The following is an 18,243-nucleotide window of genomic DNA, read 5'->3' as shown; positions in this document are numbered from 1 at the left end:
TGCTAGTCATCAACCTTCAACTGTTAACCATAAATTGGTGGCAAAGGTTGATGAAGGACATCAAATGCAGGATATTCTTCAACCTAACAATTAACTATTTTGTGTTTTAGACCTTAAAATGTTAAAATGTTATCATCACAAAAGAGTGTTTTGTGATGATAAAATCACTTTTCTGTGTTTTTTCCAGGTTTTGTTAATGACTTGTCTCAACCTGTGCAGTAAATATTTTATGCAAAGAAACCGTCACTGACACCGTGAGTCTATGTAACAGTCAGCCGTAGCACCCATCTGTGCCTCATTCCCACCCTCTTCTCACAAACCTCCCCAGGTTTGACCTGATAGCTAACGGCGGTGCATCTCTGACTCTGCGGTTCGAGCGCGCCCCCTTCCTGAGCCAGGAGCGCACCGTGTGGCTGCCCTGGAGCCAGTTCTATGCTATGGACACTCTGGTGCTTAAGACAGAAGAGAACACGATCCCGGGCTGTGACCTGAGCGGCTTCGTCAGGCCTGACCCTCTTGTGATTGCATCCCCTCTCTCCTCCTTCTTCAGCTCCAAGCCGGGGGAGAAACCCATCATACCGGAGACACAGGTGCAGTACCACTGACCTCTGGCAGCCGGCTAATCTCCCTTCTGGTTCCCTCGCTCTCTTGACACCCTCCTGTATCCCTGCTTCCTGTAGCTTTCTTTCTCCTTTCCCCTTCATAGCTTTTCCCCCATTTGTTCCCTTTTTCTCCCTTTCTTTATTTTCCTCTTTGTTTTTCCCTCTTTTGTCCTTCAGCCGTCAGTGGAAGCGTGACCCCCATTACTCCCTCTCCCTCTAATCCCCCTTAATCCCTCTCTCCTGTCATCTCCTTTCATTGTCTTCCAGGTGCTGCATGAGCAGATCGAGGTTCCTGGCACTAGTCTAAAGCTGTGCTACCTCAGCTCAAGGACGCAGGGTTACCGCTCCCTGCTCAAGGTGACCATGACCCCAGCCGTGGTGTCCATGGGCCTGCTGAAGGTCCACCTGATGGTAGCAGTGGAGGGACACCTCTTCCAGAAATGGTTTCATGCCTCCCCTAATTTGGCCTACACCTACATCTGGGATAAGACGGATGCCTATGGGCAGAGGGTCTACGGGCTTTCTGAGGCTGTTGGTGAGTGGAAGGGACGGATTGAAGAGGAGCTGTGTGGGTGTTAGGGGCATTTTTTCCCTCTGGGTTGGAAGCTCCTGCAGTAATGCAGCACAAGCTATGACAGAGGGAGAGGGTGTTAATTAGGGAGCTTGAGAAGAGATAATACAGCAGAAACCCAGCCTCCATCCACCACGCAGCACAGCCACAGTTAAGTGCTTTTTTGTCATACATACGTCTATTTTTCATTGGAGCCGCGTGTGCTTCAGTCAGCCAGCCGTAACTTTGGTGAAGGGTTATTAGCCATCAGGGTGAGTTAGCTGGTAGCTACTGGAGCAGCAAGCAGAGTCCAGGGGAGCCGCAGTGCCATTACACTCCGCTGTCACAGTCGCTCACAGATGCTGTCAGGCAAACACGGCTGTCAGGCCACAGATGCGGTGGACATCTGGGGTTTCAGTGTGGACTGGAATCATGAGGGGCATTGAGAATGTGAGGTTTGGGTACTGACTTTCACACAAAGATCTCATTGTTTACTGGTCTCACTGTAATTTTACACTTTTTCTAATGAACTATCACAGCTCTGGAAAAAAAAGACCACTCCAAATGTTCCCCTTAATTCAACGTGTCTGCATGCACAGGAGCAATTCTGTTCTGGTGTATGCTTGACTTCAACAAAAACACACATTATTCTGTTGATAAGATACCAATCTGTTAATCATCGGCCAAGTTGTGGAACAAAGCTGAACTGCTTGAACGTGTATATTTCTGGGGGTGTTTTCATTTTACTGCAGCTGTCTGTCTTGTTGAGTGTGGATCCAGCTGTAGGTGTATTCCATTTTTCCTTGCAACCAAGTTGAAAAGGTGCTGCCGACACTACTTTCACTGTGAATCAAGTGGGAGCTGATGTGTTAACATTCTTCCTTTATCACAGAGGAAGACTACAGCACATACATTCACACATGTATTATATACAGCACAGAGCTCATGAACACAGACTTGTATCATACAAACCTTTTTTTTTAATTTCACTTTCATTCCTCTTATCTTTTCCACATTTCACCAAATCAACATCAGCACGTGTTTCCGCTCCCTGTGTTCTCACAGAGGCATCCGGTGCTGCCTTTAGGTTTTAAACGCTGCCTGAGTAATCTGTCCAATTAACAAGGCTTTTAATTGATTTAGCAGCGCATGTGAAAGTGTGAGGTAGGTGTGAGTGCAGGTTTTGGTTCAGGTGCTAACTAGATTCTCTGCGTATCACACTTTTCCCAACTTCAATTAAGTTTCGAGGTTATGATCTCATGAAGTTTCTCCCTGCTGTTGTTATTTGATTTATTTCTATTGTAAGGTCTTTTTTTCATCACTTCTGTCCACTTCTCCCACTTTTTTCCTCTTTTACATGAAGTATCTGTTGGGTATGAGTACGAATCCTGCGCCAGCCTCATCCTCTGGGAGAAGAGGACGACTATTCTGCAAGGCTATGAGCTGGATCCAACCAGTCTGGGCGGCTGGTCTTTGAACAAGCATCATATACTGAACACACGCAGTGGTATGTACACACAGGCTCTAATATTGCTCTTTTCTGTACTGTTTAAATGTAGTCAGTCTCCCATGTGTAGCAGGTTTACAGTACTGTATATCGCACCAAGTCTGTTATTGTCTTGGGGAGGCTGGAAACCACACTGTGCTTCCTGTGGTTCACATGGAGCTGCCAGGTGCCTCTTTTTACCTGTCAGTGTGGATTTTCACAGGAAGCGTTTGTGTTTTCTCGCCTTGTTTGACTCCCTTCTCCGCTCACACCAGCCATACTGAGTAAACATGAGTTCCGACCAATCAGCAGCAGGTACTCAAACAGAGGGGGGTCCAGAGAGGGCCAGAGGTACATTTACCAGGTGCTGGATCAGGAGGGGGGAGTCATTCTTGATGCGTCATCTGCTATACCATTATCTACACTCTGTGCACTAAAAAGCATGAAAATATAAAATGGCTGATGCTCTGATGTTCACCTGCCGTGACAATCAATGTACTAATGGAAAGGGTACAAGTGGAGACCCAGGGGTGTGTGGAGGTATTTTTAGAAGTGAGGGACTGATCCACACCTGTACACTGTAATGTAGTTTCTCCTGGACATAATGAAATGCTACAAAGTTAAACGGTAGCCATCAGACCTAATGTTACGATAACAAAACTTTGCTCAGAGCAGCTGTTTGTGGAGTACACTGATACACAGCACACAGAGGACTCACTTTGGGTGTGTTCTTGAAGATTTAATTGTTACTTCATGTATAAATGTGGGGGGTTTTAGCTTCATTTTCGTCATCAGGACGATCACACTGTGAACCCAAAGTGTCCAAAATGTTGCTGTTCAACAAGTCTCCCTTGTGTGCCTACCGTCAGTCAAAAGTGCGGCTGCTTGTCTCAACAGGCGTTCATAGTCTGCTGGGTTTTGGATTCACTGTATGACTGAGTCTTAAATGGGACAGCACATTGCTACATCTCTGACCTCTTGCAACTCTTTGCCTGCTCAAGATCTTTGAAGTCAGCTTGAAAGCCTCTTCCTCTCATTCCTCAGACCAGGCTGAAAACCAGGAGTGACTGTATCTTAAGTTTTGAAACAAGTCACCTCTTTACGATACAATGTCTCTTACCTTACAACATTTTACATCATGTCCGAAAAACTATCTTCTTCTTTAGCTTTGACCACAAACAGTAATGTGTTTACGGCACTCATATTAGTGCACCATGCTGCCAACAGTTGCCTGTAGAAAATAGAACAGAGGATGATGGGAGTCAAGAAGTCTTTTACTGGACTAGTTCAAATATTGACCTGATGTGTGAGACATAGAGTTTAAAGGATTAGCTGTTATATGTTAGCTCATTTTTAGAGGGTTTAATTGAATCTAAATCAGATTTCATGGCAAGCATTCTACTATTTGTGAAGATATTTTAAACCTCATGATGTTGCTGGTTACAATATTTACCAAAGTCTTTAGATTTCATCCCCAGGCAACTTTTAGAAGCTCATGTGAGGAGTTTGATAGGTTGTGGAAATGACCCAAAAGCAAACAAGACAGCAGTCCACCAAATGTATAATTACTTCCATCAAGGAGGTTATGATTTTTTCTGACTTAAAAAGTAATGAACTAATCTTGATGAAATTGTCAGTAAATGTTTAAAATGGGATAAGGAAGAAGTGATTAAATTTTGGAGGTGATCCAGATCACTGTCTGGATCCAGGACTTTATTAAAGGATTCTTTATCATTGTGAGATAGGGCCTTTTCACCATATGTGTATATAACTCCATGATAAATGGTCGGATTGCTTTGCACAAGAATACAAGACAAGGTCACCAAAATTTCTGATAGATTTAAAAGCAAGATCCAGATCCTGGGAATATTCTGGATACTAAGATCCGGAATATGAAATATGTACCATGTCATCATGATTTTCAACACCAAATTGTAGCAGACAGTCTGCTGAAAGGGAGTATAACATTAAAGTAGGACTAAAGTGTTGGTGACGGTCACAATATGCTTGGTGGAGGACTGTGCTCTCTGAGTGTTTTTTTGTTCTTAGGGTGTAATTTTAAAACCCGTGACCCTAATGAGAGGGGAGATGTCAGATTAGACACCTGACAGCATGCTGGAGAAGTAGCCTTTATTTTGTCTTTCACCTGTGGTAACACAAAAAAGTCTTAAAAAGCTTTGATGTCTGTACAAAATCGAGACGTGGTTCATGAGATTATCATTTGAGTTAAGTTAAGGCCAAAGTAGTTATCTTCCCATCAGTCCACTTCGACATTCTGCATATCTGGATATAACTCTGTAATTGTGCAGTTATCCTTATCCAGTTTGTTTTTTTCCATCTCCTCTCCTGTCCAGGCATTTTGCATAAGGGAAGTGGTGAGAATGTCTTTGTGACCGAGCAGCCCCCTGTAATTACCAGCGTTATGGGAAACGGCCGGAGGCGCAGTATCTCCTGCCCCAGCTGCAACGGCCTGGCAGACGGCAACAAGCTGCTGGCACCAGTCGCCTTAGCCATGGGCACCGATGGCAGTCTGTATGTCGGGGATCTCAACTTTGTACGCAGGGTCTACCCTTCTATGAACACCACTGGCATCCTGGAACTGAGGTAAAAAAAAAAAAAAAAAAAGATTACAAAAGAGATAAAGACTGTGAAGGATTATCAATTAAGAAAAAAGTGGATTTAAAAGGTTTTCTTATATTGCAAGTAAAATTCTTAAAAAGACACAAGAGGAAATGGAAAGATTAACGTGAGGAGAGATGCTTTTGGTGCATAGTAAATGCACGTAATCCTCACTTTAAACAGAAAAATAAGGTGAGACGCTTGGGATGATGCGATGGAAGAAGGATAATACACTGAACTAGATACTGTTTCTCCTGGGTGTTTTTACCCATGGTTAAATTCTGCTGTTCACACCACAGCCTGCTTTGTGTTGCTCTCCACAGACTGTGTGAATTAACATTTGTTTTGTTGTTCTTTTCTCTCTCTTCCCTCTCTCTTCCTCTCTCGAAGGAACAAAGATTTCAGACACAGGTAAGATCTTTATCACCATGAATTAAAGTTAGCTGAAATCATTTTCAAACATAACAAAGCAACATATCCAGCAACCTCACAATCACGTCTTTTTTACCTCACTGCAGTAACAACCCGACTCACAAGTACTTCCTGGCCGTGGATCCAGTCTCTGGGGCTTTGTTCATCTCAGACACCAACTCCCGCAGAATTTACAGAGTGCGATCTTTGACTGGAGGTCGGTTACTGTCAGACAACGCAGAGGTGGTGGCTGGGACAGGGGAGCAGTGTTTGCCCTTTGATGAACGCTGTGGAGATGGCGGTAAAGCCACTGAAGCCACACTGATGAGCCCGAAAGGTGAGCCACAAAGAAACCGTCCCATCATTTAATATTTACATGTTTATGTCTGTAAATCCATCGGCAAGCTAAAATAATTTGAGTTCTGTAACACCTCCTGAATTGAGACAGATTGTTTTTTTTGTCTCTGTTTTAATATTTGAATGAATACAATTAGAAATGATCATCACAGAATCCCTTGTGTTTTATTGTGCGATTCATGCATAACAAGAAATACAGAGAAAAGATGTTTCCAGTTGCAGCTGGGGACTCTCCTATCCGTTTCTGTTCCAACTTAAAAAGTCAAGAAGTGTTTGAACTTCTGATATCACTTTTGTCAACAAAAATGTCAGCAATCTGTGGGACAAAGAAACTGACCACACAACTACTAAAGAAGTGAGGATGGCATGATCAAACAGAAAAGGCTAATCCAAACAAATGAGTTTTGAGGGATTTGAAGTTGGAAAGACAGGTAATGTCGCAGATTGTTTGTGGGAGACAGTTCAGCACAGCTAACCCCACTGAAGACAGGTGGGCAGGAGGTGTGATGAGGAGCAAGAAGGCAGAAGATCAGAGAGTCCTAGAGGATGTGTAGGTGTGAAGGAGATCAGAAAGGTAGGGAGGTGCGAGGGTATGAAGAGCCTTTAAGGTGAGGAGGAGGAGGATCTTATAATCAATTCGGTGTTTGATGGGTGGCCAGTGCAGCTCTACAGTTTCTACAGCTCTATGGTTTCATTTAGCAGACGCTTTTATCCAAAGCAAGAATTTAGACAGGCGGAAAACCTTAGTTAGTGCGACAACAGTGCTACAAGTTATTAGGCTGCATGTGCTGCCATGAAGCACAGGATTTTTCATTTATTTCAAATTAACAATGTAGAATAATCTAGCCAACTAACCACAATCAATAGCTGCAATAATGTACTCAACCTTCAACGACATCCAGTAATTAATGCTGACAATTCCCTAAGAGTTGGGTCTGAGACCTTCTGACTCATTGTACCCCTGAGGACAAAGAGGAGAAGGGTCAGATTAAGTGTTCTCTGAACAGATCAGTTTTCAGACGTCTCTTTAAAGTAGAAAGGGACTCTGTGGATTGTATAGAGTTAGGTAATTCATTCCACCATTTGGGAACAACGGAGGAGAAAAGTCTGGCTAGAGATTTAGAGCCCCGCTGAGCTGTGAACACCAGGCATCTTTTACAAGCAGAGCGTAGTGGGCGAGAAGGAGTGCAGTCCTGGAAGAGGGACCCTGGGTGGGCAGGAGTTTACCTCAACAGCAGCTGTTGAAGAAGAGGAGTGATGAGATTTGTGAAGGAGGTTCTGGTGATGAGTTCTGGACCAGTTGGAGTTTGGGGAGAAGCTTGAGTGTGTGCAGGAGTTGACCAGGGCGATGACTAAAATGAGACTTGAGCAGAGACTGATGATTGTGCACAGGTGGAAATATACTGACGAGTGATTTTATTGATGCTTTGAAGGACAGAGTACTGTCTCTTTACTTTAGGGAAGGGAAGAACTGTGGAGTTGTCAGTTGTTATTGAGAGGTCAGGAGACTTGGCCGGAGTGAGATTTTTTAGTTCTTCTGGTACTAAAACATCTCTGTCAGTGGCTGCAGGCCTAAATTGTTAAAGCGTGTTTTATCTTTAACCCAAAAAACATAAATCAGTGGTTGAACTTATCCAAAAATGTGTTATTATTCTCATCCCCTGATCACTACATGAACACTCAAACACATCACTGCATCATTTAATGAACAAATCAATTCCTCTAAATTTTGATTCCCAACAAGTTCTAATAAAAAAAAATCTTTGTTTGAATTTTTAAAAACTTGTGTTTTTTATCTGACTTAAGCTTAATTCATGATCTGTAATTCAGCACAGACATAAAAGCTCTGTGTGCTTTCATTTTTCTTGACTAGTCTGATTTGTTTTACAATGAACCAACCGTGTGACTCAACTAAAGCGGGCCAGACACAGAAGGAGGTTATAAAGCAGGTTAATGTTAAACTTATTAATGGGTTTTCTTTTGTGGATCATCGGCTCTTAGAACAGCGTGACACCAAACTGTCAAGGATGTCACACTGTCACATTTCTCAGTCAGTGACACAAATGTGTGCACATGTGGGACTGCAGATGTTAGTTTATACAGTATTTGTGTGTGTGAGCGAGGGAGAAGATGGCAGAGAAAGAAGACAATGAGCCACTGGTTCCCTCATCCTCGTCACAAGAAAAGCCAGCCAGCGCACATCAGCTCACCCTCTGTCGGCCTGTTTTCCTCTCACCTCCTCCTCCTCCTCCCTTCTTCTCTCTGTCTCTCTCATTTGCTCTGTGCCCTTTTCTGTATCCTCCATCTGCTGTTGTGTATCTCAGTGCGTCTAGGAGTTATTTTGGGGCACAGTTGCCTCAAACAAACACACCTGTCTCAAATCCTGCTGCCTGTTAGACTGATAAGCCCGAGACTGCACCACTGGTAAACGCTGGAAGAAGTGAAACAAATGAAAGAGAAGAAAGGTTGGGGCGACAAGAAAAGCAGGGGGGAGAAACTAAGGAAGGAAGAAGGGTACATCGGATCACTTGCCTTTGTAAAGAAGCAGCTTGCAGTCTGCAGTCACCCTCTGGGAGGAGCATGAGCTCAGCCTGATGACTCATCCCCAAAACTAACACATCTCTAACAGTTCAATGCCCGCTCCATCACTTTGTCTCCTCTCATTCGGTGAAGCATTGAGCTATTCAGCTGTCAGGGCTGCTATCTGTTTTCAGCCGGTGGAAACAGTGAAGTTTAATTGACTAAAAACGTCCACGGGTTGCCCACAGCGTTTGAGTTATGAGTCGTCACTCACAATGTTCATCTGTGCTTTGACAGGTATCGCTGTGGATAAAAACGGCCTGATGTACTTTGTGGATGCCACCATGATCCGAAAGGTGGACCAGAACGGCATCATCTCCACTCTGCTTGGAGCCAACGATCTCACTGCCGTACGGCCGCTGAGCTGTGACAACAGCATGGATGTCAGCCAGGTACGGCGTTTAGGAGGAAGTGCGGGGTGATGGTGTGATAGATGATGATCTAACGGCCGCTGTGAGTGCTGAGCTATGACGATTGTGTGGACACGTGCCAGCCAGGAGGTCGAGGAGGGACTGATTTAGGGTGGGATAAAAGAGTCCATTGATACATTAATGGATCGAAGGAGAGTCAGGACTGAAGTCACTTAAAAAAATGAAGAAGAGACAAGAATGAAGCTTGGCAATCTGTCAAAACACCTCCCCCTGCACAGATATCCTCTCATGTTTCACTTTGCTATCCCCATCAGGTGCGTCTGGAGTGGCCCACGGACTTAGCAGTGAACCCCATGGACAACTCTCTCTACGTCCTGGAAAACAATGTTATCCTGCGCATCACTGAGAACCACCAGGTCTGTAACACATGGCTGAGTGGCCACTGCACAATCCTTAGAGTGGACACCCACTGTGGGCTTTTGACAGGATTTAGTCCTAATTAGTCTTTCTTGGTCCAATTTGGAAGTGTAAGTTTAACTTCTTGCATATTTCTCTAAGTTTTGCAGTGGTGGCACTATTACTACTTAATTAGCTCCAGGAATACTCCACTTTCTGGAGTCTGTCTTCGTTATGGAAAGTTTTATTCCTTCACTTTAAACTGAAAAAAACACACTTTTTATCATTTCTGCTCTCTGAGTGAAATACATTCTGCTGTTTCCTGCAGGTGAGCATCATAGCAGGTCGCCCCATGCACTGTCAAGTCCCAGGTATTGACTACAGCCTCAGCAAGCTGGCTATACACGCTGCCCTGGAGAGTGCCACTGCCATCGCCCTGTCACACACCGGCATCCTGTACATCGCTGAGACGGACGAGAAGAAGATCAACAGAGTGAGACAGGTAGGAAATAAAAAAGTGCTGCATCTTGCGGTTGTTGAAGTATTATTTTTTAATATGCGAATGAAGCTTTTTTGTTGGTTAGCAGAGATGACAGCACAGCTGGTCAGGCCATGTGGGTGTGTTTTTTAAGATTTTGTGAGATTGTTTCAGATCTCCAGACGCTGCATTCAGTTAAGAGACTTTCCCTTTCCTCAGTTGAGATAACTTGAAACGACTTTGATAATACATCTTCTTTCACTGAGTGCTAACTTTTTTGCCATCTCATCATTCCTTTTCCATTTTCTGCTCCTGTGTTTTTGTAGGTAAGCACAAATGGAGAAATCTCGCTCCTGGCTGGTGTTGCCTCCGACTGCGACTGCAAGAATGACGTCAACTGCAACTGCTTCTACGGTGACGACGGCTACGCCCCCGACGCTGGTTTGAACTCCCCAACATCCTTGGCCGTGTCCCCTGATGGGACAGTCTTCATCGCAGACCTCAACAACATTCGAATCAGAGCCGTGCGAGCCAACCGGCCTGGCCCTGCTGTCTCAAGTGTGGGCTTTGCGGGTTCTGCACAGTACGAGGTTGCGTCGCCAAGAGAGCAGGAGCTGTACGTCTTCAACGGGGAGGGGCTTCACATCCAGACAGTTAGCCTGGTGACAGGAGAGCCACTTTTCAACTTCACCTACGGTCCTGATGGAGAGCTTGCAATGCTGGTTGATAACTGCAACAACACGGTGAAGGTGAGGAGGGACGGCCAGGGCCAGGGATCGGGAGCTGGCCTGCTCAGGCTGGTGCTGCTGCCTGAGAATCAAGTGGTGACCCTTGGCTTGGATCCCACTGGAGGGCTTCGCAGCGTGTCAGCCATGGGCCAGGAGGTGGCTTTAATGGGCTACAGCGGCAACACAGGCCTTCTGGCCACCAAAGCTGATGAGACTGGATGGACCACATTTTACCAGTGAGTGTTTGTGAAAGTGTCTGGATATGTGTTTGTGTTATTCAGCCCCTTTTCCACACATCTGAAATGCAAAGTGAATGAGTTTCACAGCTTTTATGTTGATCACGTTCCAGTGCTTTCCCGTTTATCCCTGTGAAACCTTAGACAGTGTGCTGCTGCCCCCTAATGGAGATTTTTATAACTGCAGCCAATCCCTGAAACGAGGATTGCTGCTTGTTCTGGCAACATTTGTACGAGTGTGTGCAAAAATCTGCACTCACTGCCTGGGATTGTTTGATATTTTATGAAATACGATGAGTTTTTAGGCTGAGCATAAATGTGTTATTTAAATTTTAACTCACTTATGTTTGTTTTATTTTTTTTCTCAGACTTTTTCTTCTCAGTATACCTTTAAAGTCTTAATTGAATGTACTCTTATTCAATACCTAAATAAGCTGCTGCTAGTAGACAAAAAGATGCTCCAAACACCCAGCTATAAATCCCATTTTCCTTCCCCCAGGTATGACAGCGAGGGTCGCCTGACTAACGTCACATACCCCACAGGCATGGTGACCAGCCTCCACCGCGAGATTGAACGCTCCATCAACATCGACATTGAAAGCTCCAGCAGGGACGACGATGTCACCGTCATCACCAATCTGTCCTCGGTTGAAGCCTCGTACACCGTGGTGCAAGGTAGAGACATGTGGGACTTGCGGTGGAAAAGAGGCCGCTCATGAATTTTTAAACAAGGTTTTGCGAATGCAGAGCACAAGGCACAAAGGTGGACAAATGCCGGGCACAAATCTCCACCAGGGGGCAAAATAAATCAAATTAATTTTAAAGGGTTTTGAATTAATTATTCCCCTCAACCATTCTGAGTTATTTTGATAAAGATGCATGAAATCCCTTAGAAGTGTAAGTGGGTCTTTTCATATCTTATTGATATATTGATGAGATGCACACAGACTCCAGAATTACTTAATCTTAGTATTCAAAAACACTGCCGCCCTCTGTGATGCTGAATATGCGCCGGCCTGCCGCCTCTAATTGAAAGTCTTGTAATTTTCACTCAGTTATGTGAATGCTCCAGGAGATTATTTTCCATCCTTACCCGCACCCAGCCCTCTCCCACTCCTTCTCATGGAGTAAAATTACCAATATATAGTTGTTAATCCCAGCTGGGATCATCCTGCTTTTGAATATCATCACAGAAAAATTCATTAACTCATGTAGAGTGAATCCTCCTCATCCCTCAAGCTTCCTCCTCTCACACGCACACACACTTACACTGTCATACAAATACAGCTCTCCACCAGCTCCCATGATCCCTGAGCTTATTTGGTCTGTTTAGAGAGGAACAAGAAGAAGGAGAGTAATTGCCTTTCTTCCCTTGACCAGTGCAAGTGTCATGACAGAAGTGTGTATGCAGGCTGTGATATGCGATATGAGAGTGAAGGCCTCAGAGAGAATGAGTTGTGGATGTTTTCAGCGATCCACCTGCGATGCAGAGGAATACGGCGGAGTTGTTCACAGAGCTGTAAGTCATTTAAGGTTTCCAGCGCACTGTGTGGGTTTCAGCACAGCTCTCTGCTGACATACTCACTTAACCATCTTCCTCTCTTTCCGCTCTTTCTGGCTCTCTTCATTAACTCCTGCACAGTGAATTCTCCTTGGCCCTCGAGCTCCCCGTTCCTCTCCCTCTCTTGCCTTCTCCCTCGCTTCGGTTTTATTACGCGGTTGTTCAGACAAGAGAGAGCAGGGAAGATTTATCTAAAGGCTGTTGCTGCCAAGTCAATGGAAAAAGCTTCACTTGTCTGTTTGAGGCATTGTTAAAATGTGCCTGGAGCTTTATTACAAATTGGCCTTATGGATTACTGTCATTTATGGCGAGGCTTCAAAGGAGGGCGCCATCTGATCCCCTCACCTTTTGTAAATGAATTAAAGAAAGATCCCACGCTGCTTGTGCTAGATACGTCTGCGTCAAAAACAATTTAATCTCGCTTTCAATCATATCATCATGATCAGGACGTCTGTTTTCAGACATCAGAGGAAAAATTAGCCTCAGCATTAGGCACGGCTTATCTCTGTCTATTCTCGTGTTAGAAACTGAGTCATGAAACTGTGCAGATGCAAGGATTGTAGATAGTTTGTCCAAAAGGTTTTTTTTATTCAGAATCTTTTGGAGTTTGTTAAAGCAGGAATGAAGCTCTTTAATATTTTATGGACATGTTCCAGTTCATTCTGGGGAATCTCAAGGCCTCCTCTTAAGTTGATTTAATTTCAGGCAGGAAATTGAAGTGCACCGTTCAGAGCGTATGTGTGTTTATGTCAAATGTGTAGAGATGTAGAATGAGGTGAAACACGCGTGGCTCTGGCACTGACAGGGTTAAATTGAACCTAAATTAAAAAATATCATTCACTGTCAGTCTAACAGAGAAATGAGGTCCTTGTTATGTTTAAAATATAAGGCTGTCCGGTTCAAATTGCGGGTTGGCGATATTAATTCTGCACCAAGTCTTTCTTCTGGATCAGGAGGTTTTGACAAGCTATTATAATTTCTTTAGAAATCTCATCACATCTTTTTTTTCCTCTAAAAAGTGCCAAGCAGCCACATACATGGTGAATCCCTTTGTCCAGTAGCCATGAACCGGTCCCGGAGTCAGTATCCTCCTTCAGACTCTCTTGTCTTTTCTGGCACATTAATGACCAAAGGTCAGTCAATTAAGTTGGGAACCGTCAGCGCTGCAGAAGCATTTTTAAAAGTGCAGCCCCAAAACTGAGGGAAAATTAATGAAAAATGCCTCAGGATGTGAATTTGCTGGAGTCTGACAGTTTTTCTTAAGTGAGTTGGATTTGTATGCAAATGACTGCTCTCCATGCTTACCTTTCACCTGTGTGTCTCCCTCTACAGACCAGGTGAGGAACAGCTACCAGCTGTGTAACAACGGGACCCTGAGGGTGATGTACGCCAACGGTATGGGCATCAGCTTCCACACAGAGCCCCACATCCTGGCAGGCTCCGTCAGCCCCACGATCGGTCGCAGAAACATCACCCTGCCCACTGACAACGGCCTCAACTCCATCGAATGGCGTCTACGCAAGGAGCAGACAAAGGGCAAGATCACTGTGTTTGGGAGGAAGCTGAGAGTGAGTTTTTCTAGCGATAGCTTTAGTATCATCACACCAGATATCTTAACATAAAATCTTCACATAAACTATTCTCCTGTCTGTTCTCCTCAGGCTCATGGTCGCAATCTCCTCTCCATCGACTTTGACCGCAACACACGCACAGAGAAGATTTACGATGACCACAGGAAGTTCACGCTGCGCATCATGTACGACGCCCAGGGTCGGCCGGCTATGTGGCTGCCCAGCAGCAGCCTGGCAGTGGTCAATGTGTCCTACTCCACCACGGGACAGCTTGTTGGACTGCAGAGGGGGAGCATGAGTGAGAGGACCGAGTTTGACCCCCAGGGACGCATCCTGTCTCGTTCCTTTGTGGATGGGAAAGTGTGGAGCTACAGCTACCTTGACAAAGTAAGTTCATTTATCTTTAATACTGTCATTCAGGTGTCAAATCTTGCCAAGAAAAGGCAATAGCAAGCCGGGGTAGTCACTGGATTGCAGGAATTGAGTGAAATAATACATCATTTTTACGGTTATGAAGATTCAAATTTGTCAGCTGAGAAAAAATTACTTCTTGCTCTGCCTCACAGTAGTCAAGTCAGCCATGATAATGTGATTAAATTAATCCATATTCTGCTTTCCTTTCTTCTCACAGTCCATGGTGCTGCTCCTGCAGAGCCAGAGACAGTACATCTTTGAGTTTGACGCATCAGGTCGGGTCACAGCTGTCACCATGCCCAGTGTCGCCCGCCACACCATGTTCACGCACGTATCAGTGGGATACATCCGCAACACTTACAACCCTCCAGAGAGCAACGCTTCCATCATCCACGACTTCAGCGAGGATGGCAGACCTCAGGCCTCACACTTCCTGGGCACCGGCCGTCGTGTCCTCTACAAGTACGGCAAGCTGGCAAAGCTGTCAGAGATAGTGTACGACAGCACCGCCGTCACCTTCGGCTACGACGAGACAGCTGGTGTGCTGAAGATGGTCAACCTGCAGAGCGGGGGCTTTTCATGCACCATTCGTTATCGCAAGATGGGTCCACTTATCGACAAGCAGATCTACCGCTTCAGTGAGGAGGGGATGGTCAATGCCAGGTTTGACTACACCTACCATGACAACAGCTTCCGCATCGCCAGCATGAAACCAGTCATCAGTGAGACCCCGCTGCCGGTAGACCTCTACAGATACGATGAGATCTCTGGAAAGGTGCAGAAATGTTGCTCTTGATGTCTTTTATGGATCAGTGTGCTTATTGGCTTCTGATGAACTCACCCTGTCTCTAAATCCTCTCTGCCCCTCCTCTAGGTGGAACACTTTGGAAAGTTCGGGGTCATTTACTATGACATCAATCAGATTATCACCACAGCTGTTATGACGCTGAGCAAGCATTTCGACACCCACGGTCGCATCAAGGAGGTTCAGTACGAGATCTTCCGGTCACTCATGTACTGGATGACGGTGCAGTACGACAGCATGGGACGGGTGGTGAAGAGAGAGCTCAAAATTGGGCCATATGCCAACACCACTCAGTACCGCTATGATTATGATGGAGATGGACAGCTCAGCGGGGTGAAGGTGAAAACTCAAACTCAGCAGTATTTCTATCACCTGTTAAGACTGAGAAGCTTTATTTTGTCCAAACACCAGATTTCTCTGCTGATTGGATCCTTCATGCAAACCTTCTTTTCCCTCCCAGGTGAATGACTGGTCTACCTGGCGCTACAGCTACGACCTGAACGGTAACCTCCATCTGTTAAACCCCGGGAACAGTGCCCGCATCCTGCCGCTGCGCTATGACCTCAGAGACCGCATCACTCGCCTGGGAGATGTCCAATACCGCCTGGACGAGGACGGCTACCTCAGCCAGCGTGGTTCGGATGTCTTTGACTACAACTCCAAAGGTCAGCTGCTGAGAGCCTACAACCGGGGCCCAGGTGGCTGGAGTGTTGTGTATCACTACGACGGGCTGGGACGCAGAGTGTCAACGAGGAACAGCCTGGGACAGCACCTTCAGTTCTTCTACGCTGACCTCAACCACCCAACCAGGGTCACACACATCTTCAACCACTCCAGCTCGGACATTTCATCTCTGTATTATGACCTGCAGGTATGGAGAGGTGCTCTGCTTAAAACACACTGTAGAAAACTGAAATCTTATCAAGTGTTTTTGTCTAATTTTAGTAGAAAATGCCTTTTTAGACATAGTATGAGCCACATTCACCTGAACAGCTCAGAAAAATGTTTTATTTCAAGTTATTTAAAGAATGAAATGAGGTCTGAATTAGGGATGCACCTTTCCAACTTTTCTGGTTCCGATAACGATACCTGGGCTTTGGTATCGACTGATACTAATACCAATCTGATACCTTTGTTAAAGAATAACCTGCATGCCCTACTGTTGGATAAGACAGGTAATGTTTTGGGTAAAAGGCGAAAAATGAATATATGGAGTTACTGAGGTAGAATTTATTCAAACTATGAAATATTTACAGAATGTTTACCATTAAAATGATTCTTCAAAATATACACAAAATATTTTTGATTGTAAACTTTTATACCCTGTTGACTGGTAATGCAGCAAAAATCAAAGCAAGTGAATCAGAGGCAACATTTCAAATCAGCTGTTTAATGTTTGCCTGGATGGGCACCATGGATCTCTTCCTACCAATACAGATCGAGCTTTGAGGGGCACAGATACATCGATAACTTATACCAATGCTCAGTATCAGAGCATCCCTAGTCTTAATTGTTTGTAAGAAGTAAAAAAAAAATCTGCCAATGGAACAAGAGAAAAGTTACTTGTACTAAGACATTATTCTAGTTTCAAGCAAATTTTTAAGCAAATTTTTCTTGTTCTTATGGCAGACTTTTTTTTTTACCTGTTACAAGCAATTCAGACTTCATTTTAGTCTTTAAATAACTTGAAATAAGACATTTTTCTGGACTGGTCAGGTTAACATGGCTCATATTAAGCGTAAAAAGACTATTTTTACTCTGAAAAAAAAAACACTTCATAAGATTTCAATTTTTGCAGTGTGATATCTTTGGTTTCCTTTTCAATTAAAAGAAAACAAATAATTTTCTTTTCTTTGTGACTAAAAAAAAGCCAAAAAAAATTCATCAGAGGAAAAAAAAAAAGGCTACTGTGTCAAAATAACTCGAATCCTGCAGCATCTTATAATCTGACTGATGTTTGTCTTGAACCAGGGCCATCTGTTTGCCATGGAGGTGAGCAGTGGAGAGGAATACTACATCGCCTCAGACAACACTGGGACACCACTCGCTGTCTTCAGCAGCAACGGCCAAATGATCAAACAGGTAAAAGACGACACTTTGAGCGTCGTTTTTGTTTTCCATTACTGCTAATAAATTTCTTCAAAGGCAGGAAATCAGAAAATCCTCACTGGAGGAGCCCCTCTGTCCCTGACACATCGCAGCAGAGCTGAAAATAACCAGAAGCAAATTGATTCTGCTTGTCGTCACCCAGGTGCAGTACACAGCTTACGGAGAAGTGTACCTGGACTCCAACCCTGAGTTCCAGCTGGTGGTCGGCTTCCACGGCGGTCTCTACGACCCCCTGACTAAGCTGGTTCACTTCACTCAGAGAGATTACGATGTGCTGGCCGGGCGCTGGACTTCACCTGACTACAGCATCTGGCCCAAGATCGGGAAGGATCCATCTCCGTTTAATTTGTACATGTTCAAAAACAACAACCCTCTCAGCGACATGCTGGATGTGAAAAATTATGTCACAGGTAAAGAATTTACACAGTGCACACCTTGAAACACTGTTAACATTATGAAACAGAAATACAAGCATTTTCTAACTTGAACACATTTTTAAAAAGGGGTTTTGTATTTTTTAAGCATTTAAATCACTTTTTTGGAACAATCTTTGTGTCCTTCTGTTGACTCTGACATCTCAAGCGTGCAAAAAAAAAACAGATTGTAATGGACAAGCAAGTTTAAGCTGGTTACAACGTATTACAGATGGCATGCTTGCTGCTAGCTTTGTATAACACCACATGAGTCACAGGCACAAACACACTTTCACTTTTCTATGAGGAAAAATGATTCATTTGCAACCTTGTTTAACTTTGTTACTCAGCGAGTGAATCTCTCATCCTGTCTGCTCTAGATGTGAAGAGCTGGCTGGTGATGTTTGGCTTCCAGCTCAGTAACATAATCCCAGGGTTCCCTCGACACTCGCTCTACTTTGTGGAGCCACCGTACGAGCTGCAGGCCACGCAGCACTGTGAGAACGGACAGGTATGAGGCGGCGTGCTGGATTTATTGTCAACAGAATCAAAACCA

The 18,243-nt window shown here is 44.5% G+C and overlaps 1 protein-coding gene across 9 annotated transcripts in view; it reads left to right on the top strand.

The window, feature by feature from the left end:
* The window catches only part of tenm2a (teneurin transmembrane protein 2a), a 272,913-nt gene that overhangs the window by 252,132 nt on the left and 2,538 nt on the right, over positions 1-18,243 (top strand). For all 9 annotated transcript variants that reach the window (XM_074674856.1, XM_074674857.1, XM_074674854.1 and 6 more), the window contains 19 exons: positions 329-590; positions 870-1,137; positions 2,516-2,659; positions 4,993-5,242; positions 5,648-5,668; positions 5,776-6,005; positions 8,843-8,997; positions 9,291-9,392; positions 9,701-9,874; positions 10,177-10,814; positions 11,314-11,489; positions 13,708-13,943; positions 14,037-14,333; positions 14,578-15,135; positions 15,235-15,504; positions 15,626-16,036; positions 17,137-17,247; positions 17,417-17,684; positions 18,068-18,198. In XM_074674856.1, the coding sequence (XP_074530957.1) occupies positions 329-590; positions 870-1,137; positions 2,516-2,659; positions 4,993-5,242; positions 5,648-5,668; positions 5,776-6,005; positions 8,843-8,997; positions 9,291-9,392; positions 9,701-9,874; positions 10,177-10,814; positions 11,314-11,489; positions 13,708-13,943; positions 14,037-14,333; positions 14,578-15,135; positions 15,235-15,504; positions 15,626-16,036; positions 17,137-17,247; positions 17,417-17,684; positions 18,068-18,198 (4,702 nt within the window). The remainder of the gene's footprint in view (positions 1-328; positions 591-869; positions 1,138-2,515; positions 2,660-4,992; positions 5,243-5,647; positions 5,669-5,775; positions 6,006-8,842; positions 8,998-9,290; positions 9,393-9,700; positions 9,875-10,176; positions 10,815-11,313; positions 11,490-13,707; positions 13,944-14,036; positions 14,334-14,577; positions 15,136-15,234; positions 15,505-15,625; positions 16,037-17,136; positions 17,248-17,416; positions 17,685-18,067; positions 18,199-18,243) is intronic.

This window comes from Halichoeres trimaculatus, unplaced genomic scaffold (genome assembly GCF_033239565.1).
Source record: "Halichoeres trimaculatus isolate MK-OKI-2021-1 unplaced genomic scaffold, fHalTri1.1 fHalTri1_scaffold_7, whole genome shotgun sequence".
Classification (NCBI taxonomy): Eukaryota; Metazoa; Chordata; class Actinopteri; order Labriformes; family Labridae; genus Halichoeres; species Halichoeres trimaculatus.
Note: the sequence above shows the minus strand (reverse complement) of the source record. Positions and strands in the feature narration are given on the sequence as shown.